The following is a 15,383-nucleotide window of genomic DNA, read 5'->3' on the forward strand; positions in this document are numbered from 1 at the left end:
CGTCGGCAAACCGTAGCTGTATAAATTTGTTTTTTCTTTATTATTATGTGTTTTCTCTCCGTGATAAAGTCGTATATATATATATATATATATATATATATATATATATATATATATATATAGGGAGAGGTTCAAGAAAGAACCATAAATAAAAAAAGAACGGAGAACCATTTTCAGCCATTCGATTATCAAGATCTACGGTGGATGTATCATCTTGTTGGATGAATGCAGATCTTGGGTTCGAATCCTGAAGGGAGCAATTTTTTTTTTTATTTTTTTTAGTGCATTAATTTTAACAGTGAATGCATTAATTTTTACAGTGAATGCATTAGATTTGATGGTTCTCACGTTCTCACAAATAATGTAGTTCTCTCTAGAACCACACCCTATATATATATAGGGTGTGGTTCTAGAGAGAGAGAGAGAAGGGTTCAACAGAGAAGCTAAATATTGTGGAGAATAGAGAATTCGCAAAATAAAAACGAACAGATCTATAGTTTTAATGAACAGATCAATGTACCGCATGAACAACAATTTGCCCCGGGTTCGAATCCTGCTGGTGGCGAGTTTTTCTATATTTTTATTAAATACGTCTGTTCATTACTTATGTTGATCTGTTCGTAAAATATATAGATTTGTTCGTTTTCTCGAAAAAGATAATTCTCTGTTGAACTCAATCCTATATATATATATATATAGGGGAAGGCTAAAATAAAAATCAAAGTTAGACTATAAAATAGGAACCATTTTCAGCCATTGGATCATCAAGATCTACGGTTAATTCATCACCTTGTTGGAATAATTCATGGTCCTGAGTTCGAATCTCATAGGTAGCAAAAAATTTAATTTAATAATTCATACATTTACACATCGGATTCATGGGTGTTCTACATATAATTAATACATTTTAATTATTTTATAGTTTATAGTCTAAGAGGAGTTCTCTGAATAGCCCTCCCCTATATATATATATATATATATATATATATATATGGAGGGGGCGCTCCAATGAGATCCCCTAATTTTACTGAGATCTAGGGCACGATTTGGTGCGTTTATTTTATCAATCCTATGGCTGATATTGCATTTGGAGGGTGATTTTTTTCACAGGGTTCGAATCCTGGAGGGAGCAGAATATTTTAAATTTTGTAATTCATCAGTATATACTGCATTGTTCATCGTTATATACTGTCTTGTTCATCAGTATATATGTCTTATTCATTACCAATGTTTTAAATTTTATTTTTCATCAGTATATACATCTTGTTCGTTAGATATACGTCTTGTTCATTAGTATTATATGTCTTATTCATTGTCCTCATGTTACATGAAAAATACGGGGTCTCACTGGAGCGCGCCCCTATATATATATAGCGGAGCGCTCCAATGAGACCCCCTATTTTTAATGAGACCTGAGACACGATCTCGTGCGTTTATTTCATTAATCCTATGATTGATTGTTCGCTATTATTTTTACTACGCCGCAAGTATATGGTGTAGTTGCAATATAGGGAAGCAAGGTCGTATATATTCTACAAGGATTAGTAGTCAAATTCTAGTGATTACCTTAAGTCATTATGCTAGAGCTATTTAGACTAAACAATGAGGTGAGTGGTTTGATTAACTAACAAATTCAAAGACAAAATAAGGTTAAAGCAAGAGAAATGAATTACTCAAGTGATTAAGATGATTTAGGGACTAGACATCAATGGATTAGTAATAGACCTCAAATTTGCTCAACATTAGTTTTGATATTACCTATTATCTAGGGTGATCTCCCAACTAGTTCTAGCCCCCTTCCGGACGACTAAAACGGTAGATTACGGGTCATAATTACCGTCCCCGGTTAACTTCTAACCTATAACTCCCAAAAGCACAACAAAGATCGATAAACTCTCACCCAACTCTCAACCTCCCGGTTTATTGAGTCGATATGTATCAAACTCCTAATCTATTGTAATTATTCTCTCCCGATTCAAATCACAAATTAGAAATGCATAAAAGGTGGCCAACCAATCATACAAGAGATAAATCTAGGGCTTAAAAAGATAACAATAAGCACAATCAAGATATATATTAAACAAAGAAATCAATCCATTACAAATCCATCTAATCCGATCCCTAAGATAAGGGATTTTAGCCAAGCATATTCATAATAAAAATAAATCTCAAGTCATAAGAAAACATAAATAAAGATATAGAGAGATAGAGATTCATAGAGAAATCCTATAATCTTGATCTTCAATCATGTAATCTTGATGAGCTCCTTTCCAAGTCTTCCTCTTCTTTCTTTGATTTTGGTGTTGTTTTTGTGTGTAGAAGAGAGAAAAATGGTAGAGAATGGAGGTTAGGGTTTTTTGAGAGGTGAAGAATGGTGGATGATGTGAAAAGTGAGGGAAGAAAGGGTATTTGGGCTGAAAATCCCGTCTGGGCCCACAAAAACGCACAATTCCGCCTTTTGATCGCGGTCACGGCCGTGACCGCGATACAGGACCGTGGGGAAGCTGTCCGCGGCCGTGGCCCGGACCACGGGTGCCGTCTGGCGTTTTGGACGATTTTGGAGCAGAGGCCCGCGGTCGGACCTGAGACCGCGGGGTACTGGGCTCAATGCGCAGTCCACTTGTTCGGCTCCGTTCTTCCTCGTCCAAACTTTGATTTGGCCGCCGTTTGCACTTATGGATTCCTCTTGAGACGTACTTCAATCTCATGTCTTCAAAATCCTGCAATTAATCCTTGATTTTCCCTGAAATTACTCTAAAACTATACCAAGGCATCAAATCTTCATAAAACTAAACATTCGGGCACAAACAAGCATTTACAAGAAAAACATGAAGGAAAATGACAACAAATCATGTGGAATTAAGGTACGAAAATCATGTTTGTCATTGATATTGTATCTAGAGGGAAAATTTTCTTCTCAGGGTTCAAATCCTGGAACGAGCGAAATATTTTAAATTTCGTTATTCATCAGTATCTACTACATTGTTAATCGATATATACTGCCTTGTTCATCAGTTTATAGTACTAATTTTTTAAATTTCGTTATTCATCGGTATATACTGCCTTGTAGCCCTTGTTCATCAATATATACGTCATATTCATTGTACTCAGTATCTCACGAAAAATAGGGGGTCTCACTGGAGCGCGCCCCTATATATATATATATATATATATATATATATATATATATATATATGAATGGATCCATGGAGAATCCATATATTTTTAAGAATAGAGAATTGATATCGTCCCTTAGATTTCATAGATCTATATTACCGACTATTTAACTACGGAAGTTTTAATTAATAAAATTAAAAATTCAATATATTTTAACAACTATTTAACTACAAAAAGTTAATTTAATAAATTAAATAAAAAAGTCAATAAATTTTACCGATTATTTAACAATGCGATATTAATTTAATAAATAAAATAAAAAATTCATAATTAAATTTCTCGACAACTCAATGACACGATATAATGTAATAAAATAAAATATAAATATATGTTATACTTTATGACACTTTAACGATGGAAATATTAAATTAAATAATAAAATAATACTTCCTCCGTCTACGAAAGAACTTCCTATCTTTATTTTTTGAGACGTCCACAAAAAAGCTTCCTACTTATTTTTTAACTATACCCCACCACTTATAATTACTTATTTTTCACTTTTTCACAACTCTCAATATTAATTATAACACCTTTTCACCATTCCCAATACACTCAACAACTTTTTCTCTACTCTTAATACACTCAACAATATTTTTCTTAAAATCCGTGTCACTCCCTCCTATAAAGTTCTTTCATGGACGGAGGGAGTATATTAATATTAACGGCGGTTTAATGACTTAATATTTAAAATTACATAAAATTTAAAATTAATATACTTCCGTTGGTAAACCGTTGATAAGACCGACAAATTAACTACGGATTGAATTCCGTCGTTAAATTTAGTAGCTAATTACATGTTTTCTTGTAGTCGATCTTTGTAATTGTTTGGATGTTGTAGTAGTGGAGAAGTTTGAGTACAACGTATGAGAGTCATTGTCATTAATACTAAGAATTTCTTAATATGCAACATATGGGAGTCATTGTCTTAAAATTTATTTATTTAATACCGTTAATTTATCAAAAAAAAAAAATTATTACTATGCAAGGTATAAAATCTCTTCTTTTTTTTTGAAAGAGTATAAAATCTCTTTAATACTAAGAATTTTAATGAATTCTTTCCTAGTAAATAAAATACTTTCTAAATAAAAAATTCTCCGGGCAAAAATCGATTTAAATAATATTCTAATTTCTAAAAATCTTGTGAAAATCTATTGAGGAAAAGTCGATCGGGGAGTTACACAGGGATTCTCCAAAGTTGAAAATTTCTTATATATGGTTGATAAATCCAAAGTTAGGGTATATGAATTCTTTTAACTTCAATTTTTTGAATTAAAATTCAGTATATATGATTCTATATATTATAGCAAATTTTATTTTAACAAAAATACTGTTAAATAATAATTATATGGGACATGGTACACAAAGAATGATGAGACACTAATAAAAATTTGTACGAGATTAATACTTCATCTGTCCCACTTCAAAATTTCAAATGATCAAATTTCTATTTTGGATTGCATGTCCCACTTCAAATGACTCAACCCAAATTTAGAAATACAATTAGGCATTTAACATTACTTTTTGGATTGTCCCACCATCACTTTACATTTTTATCACACATTTTTTAATCTTTGTGCCCAATTTTTTTGGGGTCATTTGAAGCGGGATAGAGGAAGTATCTGCTTAGTCAAAATTTGCCTGACCGTATACATAATCAGATCCTATATCCTATAGAACATTTTAATATTTTGGTTGATTATATATGAACACTAATATGAGTACCTACCATTTTACACACGACTTCATCTTCATGCATACTAGCTAGTACCTCCCGTGCGATGCACTAGTCACAATATATTTTATTATTTTTACATTTTTAATTTATGTAAAAATTATCAAAATATCATCATTTATGAGTTAGACTAATTGATCATTCTGATTATTTATATATTTTAATATTTTATTAAAAATATTACATAATAATAATATTATCAACTCAATGAATATAATATTAATTTAATGAGAATCGAATTATAATAATTAAAACAGAATAAAAATTATAGAAGAGAAAACTTTTGGTGGGAAAAGAAATTAGAAGAAAGAGCAAATTTGGTGGAAAAATAATTCTTTTTTTTTCTTTGATAAATTAAAAGTATTAAATAAAGAAATTTAAAGGTCACGCCACGTTAGAGAACTCGAATCGCATAACCATAGATGATGCTAAAAGAGGACTAGTAATTGTCATCAACAATTAACGTCATAGACTCATACGAAAGAAACAATATCTGGAAATTGATTAACAATATATTAAGGTTTGGTTCATAAGAGAATACCATAATTACAAAACTCCCTCTCTCTTTCTCTCTCTAATATGGTTTAGATCTCGTAGCGGCAAAGCGGGCAGCTAGGGCTCTTCTTCAGCCACTTGTTGATGCAGCCGCCGTGATACACATGCGAGCACGGCATCTTCGACGCTCCTCCGCCGTCGCCAAGCTTCTCCAAGCAGATGCAGCAACACCTCTCCTCCTCCTCCTCCTCCTCCTCGTACTTCTCCAGCAGAGAAGCGAACGACGGCTCCTCCGCGGCCGGCACCAGCAAGGGGTCTTCGTCCTCCACGAAGAACACGTGCCGGTGCTCGACGCGAACGTCGAAGGTGAGGTGAAGATCGCAGGAGCCAGATAGGGTTCGATGGGCCGGAAGCCGCACGCGCGCTTGCTCGAACGCGAACACGATCAAATCCTCGCCCCTCCTGCCGACGGTCGGAACGTGGTTTCTGATGGCCCTCCCGACGGCCGCCTTTACGGCCGCAAACGAGAGGGTTTCTCCGTCGATGACCACGGTGGCGGTGGCGTAGGTTTGGGTGGTGGGGAAGGTGCCGGGAAACCCTTGTAGTGTGCAGTCGTGGTCTAGCAAGTAATTGTTGTATTTGATTTCGAAGAAAAGGTGGAATTGGATTCTGAGTTGGGGCAAAATTGGGGGACGGAAATCCCCTCGGATGAGGTTGAAGGCGGTGAATGGATGGTAGTAGCAATCCATGCTCATCAAGAATAATCAAAACCAAATTTGGGATTAATTTGAGAGAGATCACTAATGTTTGGCGAGATGAATAATGAAGAAACTAATTAATCGGATGTAGTAATTGGGAATTTAGGATTATATATATATATTATGGGGCGTATACATAGAAGGATTCCAACTCTAATTGGATACAAATTAGCAGATGAGATCCTCTATCCCAGAATATTGTGTGTAACACGTGTACCACTCTTCATTTCTTTGTTTTACAATTTTTTTTAAAATAAAAATTATTATTATATTATAAACTCTAATTAGCATTTATCAGTGAAAAAAATAAAATTTAAAAAATTATATACCCTAACTTTGAATTAATGAATCCAAATAATCTATTATTAATTCAAATAAATATAAAAAAATAATTATAAACCCTAAATGGATGAGTGAACCCTTGTTAATTATCTTTATATTATATAAAAGCATAATAAATTAAAATTGAATAAAATATAATTTAAAAATATAAAGAAATAAAGAGTGGAACACGTGGTACACACTATATTTTGGGACAGAGGATCCCATTTGAGAAAGTAGAGGTCATCCGATATCAATTTTAATTATTATTATTATTTTTATAATTATAAAGAGACGGGGGAATTAATAATGTTAAGAATTTTATTAGCCTGTTATTTTTAATTATTATTATTATGGAGAAGTAACAAATAACCCCTATCATACAACCCCTAACACATTTACCTCCATATTTTTTGACCCTCAACATCTCATAAAGAGTGCAAAATCCCCTCTGTTCCCGAGAGACACTTAACACCGTTTTAAGGGCAGATTATTTACTCCCTTTTAGGGCTGTCTAATTGGTTATCGGGTTTTGGATAATCCGTTAACCGAACCGAAATTCCTGGATTTGGGTATCCAATAGCCGAATTTTTTGGTTATCGGTTCGTTTTGGGTATCATTTTTAGAAAAATTTCGGGTATCGGTTAACCCGATAACCGAAACGAGTTAACCGAAATAACCAAAAATTATTTAATAAATTATTTAATATATATACTATATACATTTTAATTATGAATTCATTAATTAATTTATTTATTTTTTTAAAAATCGATTCTTAAGTAAAATAAAATTATGATATATTTAAAATATAAGAATGAGCTTTAGTCTAGTGGATAAGTTGCTTTGTGTATTTTCTGGAGACTAGGGTTCAAATCCTTTATCTAGCAAATTATTTGAATTTTAATTTTTTAAATGGGTATTTTGGATACCCAAATAACCGAATCGGATAACCGAAGCAGATATTGGGTAACCAAACACCTAACGGTTTAGGAACAGCTAGTGACAATTTCGGGTTCGGGTAACTGAAAATTCGGATACGGGTAACCGAACCCGAACCGATCGACAGCCCTACTCCCTTTTAATCTCCTAAATCTATTCAGATATCAGCTTGGCTTAGTCAAGCCGTAAATCTACATCTTCCTCTTTCCTTCTCCAACACAAATAATCCATTAAGGAAGATTTCTCTCTCCACCGAAAAATGAGGAATTTATCTGCTGCACAGGATTTGACTATGGATATCCAAAATCAATCTTTCTTTTGCTTCAATTTCTTATTCTTCTTCTTCAAAAACTTTCATACTCTATTTTTTATGATTTTATTCTTCCACAAGAATCAATTTAGTGGAAAGGAACCAGAGGAGATGAATTAATTAACTGGAAAGGAATTGGAGGAGATTACATTCTTGATTTTGTAACTATCAAGGAGTGATTCATTTGTTAAATGTGGCTTTGGAGCTGGCGAGGAGGGACCTCTTGTTCAACCCAATCAGAAAACATACACGCAGGTAGGGATGTCAATCGGGTCAACCCACCAGGTTTCGGGCTAGCCCTATCGGGTTTCGGGTTAATCGGGTGTGGGCTAATCGGGTTGGGGAATTTTTTGGGTTATAAATCTCCAACCCTAACCCTAAACGTTCGGGTTTCGGGCTAGCCCGATGGGCTAGCCCTATCGGGTTTCGGGTTAATCGGGTGTGGGCTAATCGGGTTGGGGAATTTTTTGGGTTATAAATCTCCAACCCTAACCCTAAACGTTCGGGTTTCGGGCTAGCCCGATGGGCTAGCCTATCGGGCTAATCGGCTTAAAGGCGTAAAAATAAAATAATCATTTGTATTTTGTTATTTTTAATGATCTAATGTATAATGTATAAAATATACATAGAAATCAAAGATATAAATTATATAGCAAGCATTAAATGCAAAAATATGAGATATTGTAAAAAAACATCAAGATTACATGACATATAAAATAAGTTGGTAACAATAAAATGTTCAATTTTGTTAAAGAAAAAATAATAAAATATTCAACAATAGTTTGAACTTATAGAACCGAAGCATCTCAAAAATAAAGAAAAGTGAAATGATGAGACTTTATAATATTTTATCATTTTTTTATTTTATATCTAAATATTCTAAGTTAAGTACTCGGGTTTCAGGCTATCCCATCGGGTTAGTCGGGTCGACCCTATCGGGTGCCGGGCTATTCGGTTACTGGATAATCGGGTTGTAACTTTTATTGGGTTGAAAATATTCAACCCTAACCCTCTCGGATGGTGGGTTAATCGGGTCAGTCCACGAGTTTCGGGCTAGATTGACATCCCTACACGCAGGTGGAATTTTGGCTAAATAGAAAAGGATTTCCATTGAGTAGTTTCATCAAACAGATGGAGTGCAATGCGAAGTTGAAGGCAGATGTTTGGGAAACTGTAGAAAGAAGAGACCTTGTTGAGGATTTGGTTGGATTGGCGAAGACGGATGGGTGTGGAGAGTGTTAAAAGAGGGGTGTTGTTTCTGGGAAGCAAGGATGAAGACGACGGTCGCGATCTGGAGAGATTGGATTCTAGAGAGATGGAGAGGCTTCTGGCGGATTTTCCGACACAAGCTGTGATTGGATTCCAAGGAGTGGGACTGATATCTGAACAGATTTAGGAGATTAAAAGGGAGTAAATAATCTGCCCTCAAAACGGTGTAGTATTAGGTTTGGGACATGGAGTGGGACATGCTTTTGGTATGTGCTATGAGATCCTCTGTTCCAGAATATTGTGTGTACCATGCGTACCAAGCCGGGAACCCGTGACTAAGAGAGGGAATTTAAAAGCGGGGATAGAAAGGGGTGGACAATTAATGAAGGATGAAACTCAAATCATTATCGATAAAAGAGAAATTCATAAGATAACTAATATTTAGCCACAATGGCTCAAATAACTGATAAATTTGGAAGAACCCGACTTAGTTAAACTGCCATAGTACTTAAGAGTACACAACGGAATAATAATATCTGAACTACATGTATGAAAACATGTATCCCAAGAGGTTATCTATAACTACGACAAAAGGAATTTCCACTCATCACCTCATCGCCATCAGCCACTGCTCAACCTGTACATTTAAAAAAAAAAAAAAGCATTGCTGAGTACGAGAGTAGTCAATGAGCACGTATGCCAAAATATATACATGCTAGTATAAAACTGTAAATTGTCATGTCATCATAAACAGTATAGCAAGAGAGTTTTAGCTAAAAGGCCTAAGCTTACTAAATTCATTTGTGGCCACCTCTCACGGACATTTGACCGGTCAACCCGCTCGCTGACTCATGGTCACCATGTACACTATTTCTAGTAGGATAGCTATCCGCTCAGGATCCGAATTCGATTATATAATTGGCAAAAGCTAAGGCAGATAGATATCATACTAAGATTAAAACATTTATGACAAGATAATGACTTTAAATAATTTCAATTCAAGGATTGAAAAGAAATGACTTGCTTGAATGTAAACATTAATTTTTTCTTGATATATATGAAAGTAAGCCCACCTGATAGCAACTCTTGTTCCGGTGCAGTAGCTCCTTGTCTGGCTATTACGTACTCTCGCACTTGACATACGATATTGCAAGAATATAACATAAGATATCGGCTCGAGCAAAATCATCGAATAATGCTAATGCATGAATATAACTATGCATGACTCGCTTATGCAAGAATTATTATTCTGAAATAATAATTCGGAAAATTCTATTATTAATCCTAGTTATCAGATTAAATAAAATAACTACGGCTTGTCTTATGAGGTCAGATGGATAACTAAAATTAATCTGCTCATCTTAGGGTCTTTTATCCCGCTTGATAATTAAATAGATCTCACTCTATTTAATCGATTAAAAGAAATTAGCTAAATCTAATTACTCACTTAGTGAACTCATAGAAATAAATCCGTAATTAAAAATAATGAAGTCTAATTAATCGGTCATTCCAGATTGTTCATTGGTCGGGCTTAAATAAATAGAGAATCAATAATATAAGCTCATATAATTAAAAGGCCCAACATAAGGCAGCCTAATAATTACTACTTCCACCGTCCCACTAAAAGTGGCCTGTATTCTTTTTTGGGTCATCCCACTATAAGTGTCTTATTTTCATATACAGAAAAATTTAACCCTTCAAAAAGTGTAGGTCCCACTATTTTTAACCAATTTACACCTCTGTTTAATTCTCATGCCGAAAAGTTTTGATTCATTTATAGTGGAACGGAGGGAGTAATAAATAAGAGTGGGCCTTAATTAAATAAACCATGGCAGCCCAATGATATAATAAATCTGGAGCCCAAATGAAATAATTAAATCTGAACCCAAGAAGATGGCCCAATTAAAATCAATCATTGGATAATAGGGGTCTGCACTAAACAGGCCCAAATAATTAAATCAGGAGGTCCAGTCATCGGCCCAAAAGAAATAACAAGAGTCCAATTAAATAAATAAACAAATCGCTGGGCTCGAAATATAAGAAAAATCATAAGGCCCAATTAAATAATAAAATAATATAGCCCAAAGAATTGAATAATAAAGCCCAATTACTTTCTTCCACAGTTCCACTTGGTCTCTCCTAACTCTCTCTCAAAATCAAACACTCCCCTACGTGTGGAATAACTGAAATAGTCATACTTATTCTTCTCAATAAATGCAGGTGTGGAAATATCTTATCAATAACCAATGATGCTATGCATTCTTTAAAGGAATCGTATAGCAGGAGGGAGTAGACTGAGATAGTATAGTTACCTTGAAATATTGTGTTGGTTGGCTGCTGAGTTGAATGAAGTAAATGAAGGAATACCTGAATTAATCATACTTATTCTTCTCAATAAATGCATGCAGGTGTGGATAATCAAAGACAATAACTTACCTCCTTGAAGGTTGCCAGAGCAGTGAATAGGCTCTCTGTTTCTGTTTGGTTGATGAAGCACTAAAGAACGAGGGCAAGGGAGGTTTGGCTGAATATTCTTCAAGGATTGGAGTGAGTGGATTATCTTTGAGTGTCTGAATAACCAGCTAGAACTACCTCAATATGGCTGAGGCTGCAAATTTGCTGTAGAGGAGAGCACAGCTGATGGGAAAGTGAGCTGTTGGGTGTTGGTGTAGTAGGATGGTAGGGAGTAGGAATGAAAGTTGATTGTAAGTGATAAAAGGTTGAGGTGATCAATGAAATAAAATCCTTCTGTGTTTGCCATTCCGTATCTCATATAATACTAATAGATTCGGGTTTGCTAACATCGCGTGTTTGTAACTGACTATTCTAATAAATCTCGTATTTCAATATCTGTTTTCCTGTCTTGCCAAAATCGTAAGACTATAAAATAATTCTAAATTAAATCTGGAGTTTTAATTCGTTTTGCTGTTATAATATCTAAGATTAAATCTTTCACAAGCCAGAATAAATTCACGACTTCAGTAATAGTAATAATAAATAGAAATAATATTTCTATCAACATGCTTGATAACATGACTTTGCTAAGTCATGGTATATATCTCGAATAAGAAAACCTAGCAAACCTTTGAAAGCACAAAGACGCTAACTAAGGGTCGAGCCTCATTAAAACCTTTATGGCGAAAACACAATGGGAAAAACACCAGTAAGGAAAAAGAGTACTCGTCTATTACAACGAGGAAAAAGCATAAACAAGAAGAACGAATTAACAATGATAGCAAAAACCAACAAAAGGACCAAGCCAAATTTTCCATTCATAATGTCATCCACCTCACCACTATCCAGTGCCTCACCTGAGTTAGCATCCACTGCCTCTTCAAAATCTTCAACACTACATGCCTCATCCAAGTCACCAAATGAAGAAGACATCATTAGCTATCTTTGCGATAGAAATTTGGAATATGAATATCCTTTTGCATGGCTTCCTCAATCAAGGGAATATCATGATTCCACCAACCAGTAGGAGTATTTGGATTTTCCATAATGTCAACAACTTGGTTCCCTTCACGAAAGATATGTGAAATACGAATATCATTGGAAAAATAAATAAATCGTAATTGAACAATATTATCTAATTAGAAATAACATAGAACTTTGAAATAGCATATAAAATCGATGTTTGATTTTCTGCAACTCTATATGTACTTGTTTCATGTTGATTTTATCCCCGGGAGAGTCCACAGAGCATTTTAGAGCAAATTCAAGTATGGATGATACACACTACATATTCTTTCTCCAAATTCATGACTAAGTTGGTATCTATCACTTCTTCTGGGATCTCCAAAAGTGAGAGTTCTACCCATCTCTTTAAGCTCATATCTCCGCAAAACATATCACTACTAGGCCTTTTTCTCGTAAAAGTTTCGATCAACATCACCCCGTAGCTATACACATCACACCTTGTTGAAACTAGCCCTTCCAAACCATACTCTGGAACAACAAAAATTATGATGTATGCAGTAAGGAAGACACAATTAATTGATTAAAAGTGAAGTGCAATCAATATATTTAGAGAAACTTCACCTGGAGCGATGTAACCCAATGTTGCTAGCGTGTTGGTTAACACAAAGCTATCTCCATTGCACAATAACTTTGCTATCCCAAAGTCGCTTACATGTGCAACCATGGCTTCATCTAACAGCACATTACTAGGCTTCAAGTCGCTGTGGAAAATGGGCATTGAATAACCGTGGTGAAGATACTCCAAAGCAGATGCAACATCAATCATTATATTCAATCTTTCCATCATATTCAAGCAATAGTTGTGGGAATATAACTATTTTTCAAGGTTTCCCTTTGGCATATATTCAAGTACTAATGCCTTGAACTCTTTATTGGAGCAATTGCTTATGACGCTTGTCAGATCCCTGTGTCGAATGCTACTAAAATAGGCTCGTTTTCCATTTTGAGTAAAAAAAAGTACTTAATTGGTGTGGACTACACCTCCTCCTAAAAAATAAGTTTCTTAATTTGTAACGCCCCGCATTTCCCTAGCTAAATTTAGAGTAAATTTTAAACTTAGAAATTAAGATGATTCACGCCGGATAAAAGAAAATGAATTTACTTTAATTCCAACAAAAATGAATTTTGAAAGTTTATGTTATTTAAATTCTTATGCATCGCATATTTATTTAAATTGAGCATTTGAGTATTTTCACGAGCCATATATTTAGCAAACACTGAAGGATTATTATAGTTTTCATAATACAACCCTGAAGACTTTTTAATTGTCAAAACACCTACACCCTATATCTCCCATCAGCCACCCTATGCCACAACTTTATACCTTTCTCTGCAAAGACACCTCATTCATCAATAAGTAATTTCAAGCCATGCCTTTACAGGCAATCAAATTCCCTTGCTTTAAGCTTTAAGCCATACTTGGCAGTTGGCAGCCACCAACTCCACTCCAAACTGAACTACATAACAGCAAATCTATTCTTGCATTATTCGCCACCTCTCCCACAATTTCACTCACCCCATTCTCGCAAGAAAGGTTCAAGAACAGAATCATCCACCATTCAAGTACTCACAACTCACAAGGTTTTATCTTGAACTCCTTGCTTATCCTATTATTTTTTTTTAACAGAGATTAAAGCCCTTATTTTTGTGTTCCACATTCTGAAAAACTCAGCTGCACAGACAAAGAAACACAGATACGCATACATCTATTCTGTGTATATATATAAATATGTGTGTATCCGCATAATCAATCGAACCAAGTTTTCAGTATGTATAACAAATTTTTTTTACTGATTTAAAGAAAAGACTTATGTTTGTACATATGAAAGAATCAACTTGATAAAAGAGAAGTCTTGAAGCTTTGTTTTCCCCTGATTTCGAACCTTGCTGTGTCGAGTCCTTTGGTGTGTTTGTTGGCTGAGAGAGTCGAGAGGCAGAGGGAGGCTAGGGCTCCGGCGGGCGGCTCCGGCTGCTGCTCGTCGGCGGGAGTCACAGAGAGAGTTCCGAGGGAGATAAGAGGGCGGCGATGGTGGCGGCATGAAGCTGCTGCCGTCGGCCAAAGTTCAGCGGAGGGAGGCAGAGCTCGGCGGCCATGGCTGCTGTTGCTCGGCCACGGACGGAGGAAGAGTGAGGGAGTCGCGGTCGGCGGCAGCCTTCCTGCTGCAGTCGCCGGACTGATTCAGAGAGAGAGAGGGAGTCGACGGCGCTCGTCGTCGCTTCCCTGAGTCGCCGGAAATGAGCCAAGAGAGAGGGGCTGAGGGAGGCGGCTGGCCTTTTCGGTTGATGCGGCTGCCGGAGGAGATTCGAGGGAGAGAGAGAGGCGGAGCCTTGGGAGAGAGAGAGTGAGATCGGTAGTGTGAATGTGTGTGTGTCGCGGCTGATGGGGGGAGAAGAAGGGAGGGAGTGTTGGGCTAGGGCTTGGGGTTCGGCCTTAGTTTTGGGCCGAGTCATGGGCCGATTTTTAATAAGTGATGGGCCGACACTACAACAAAATGTTTGATTAGTGACATAATTTTTAAAGAATTGTGACACTTATAATTGTTACTAAATAAAATTGTGACATTTCATAGATGAGTAGCTATTATGCGTGTCACAAAAATAAAAATGTCACTAAATTTTGTGACATTTGAAGGTGTAACTAGTTTTTGTGACATATATAAGTGTAGTTATTTTTGTGACATGTAAGAGTGTAGTTATTTTTTTGTGACATGTAAGCAAGTAGCTATTTTTGTGACATTTATAAGTGTAACTAGTTTTTGTGACATTTAAGAGTGTAGTTATTTTTTTGTGACATGTAAGCAAGTAGCTATTTTTGTGACATTTATAAGTGTAACTAGTTTTTGTGACATGTAAAATGTGTAATTATTTTTTTAGATATCTCACCTAATTTGCTAATATAAAAATGACCTTACAAAATGAAATAGAAGGTATTCAACTAATATATATTCGAGGCAATTGCAAA

General features: G+C 35.4%; 1 protein-coding gene across 1 annotated transcript; it reads right to left on the reverse strand.

The window, feature by feature from the left end:
- Window positions 1–5,466: 5,466 nt before the first annotated feature.
- LOC131013205 (uncharacterized RING finger protein ECU07_0330-like) lies at window positions 5,467–6,153 on the reverse strand. Its single transcript, XM_057941269.1, has one exon. The coding sequence runs from the start codon at window positions 6,151–6,153 to the stop codon at window positions 5,494–5,496; it is 660 nt and encodes a 219-aa protein (XP_057797252.1). The 3' UTR covers window positions 5,467–5,493.
- Window positions 6,154–15,383: the final 9,230 nt, after the last annotated feature.

This window comes from Salvia miltiorrhiza, chromosome 2, assembly GCF_028751815.1.
Source record: "Salvia miltiorrhiza cultivar Shanhuang (shh) chromosome 2, IMPLAD_Smil_shh, whole genome shotgun sequence".
In the NCBI taxonomy this organism is placed as follows: Eukaryota; Viridiplantae; Streptophyta; class Magnoliopsida; order Lamiales; family Lamiaceae; genus Salvia; species Salvia miltiorrhiza.

Coding starts and splice junctions, on each gene's coding strand:
- LOC131013205 (XM_057941269.1), bottom strand. CDS start 6,153: ATGGATTGCTACTACCATCCATTCACCGCCTTCAACCTCATCCGAGGG.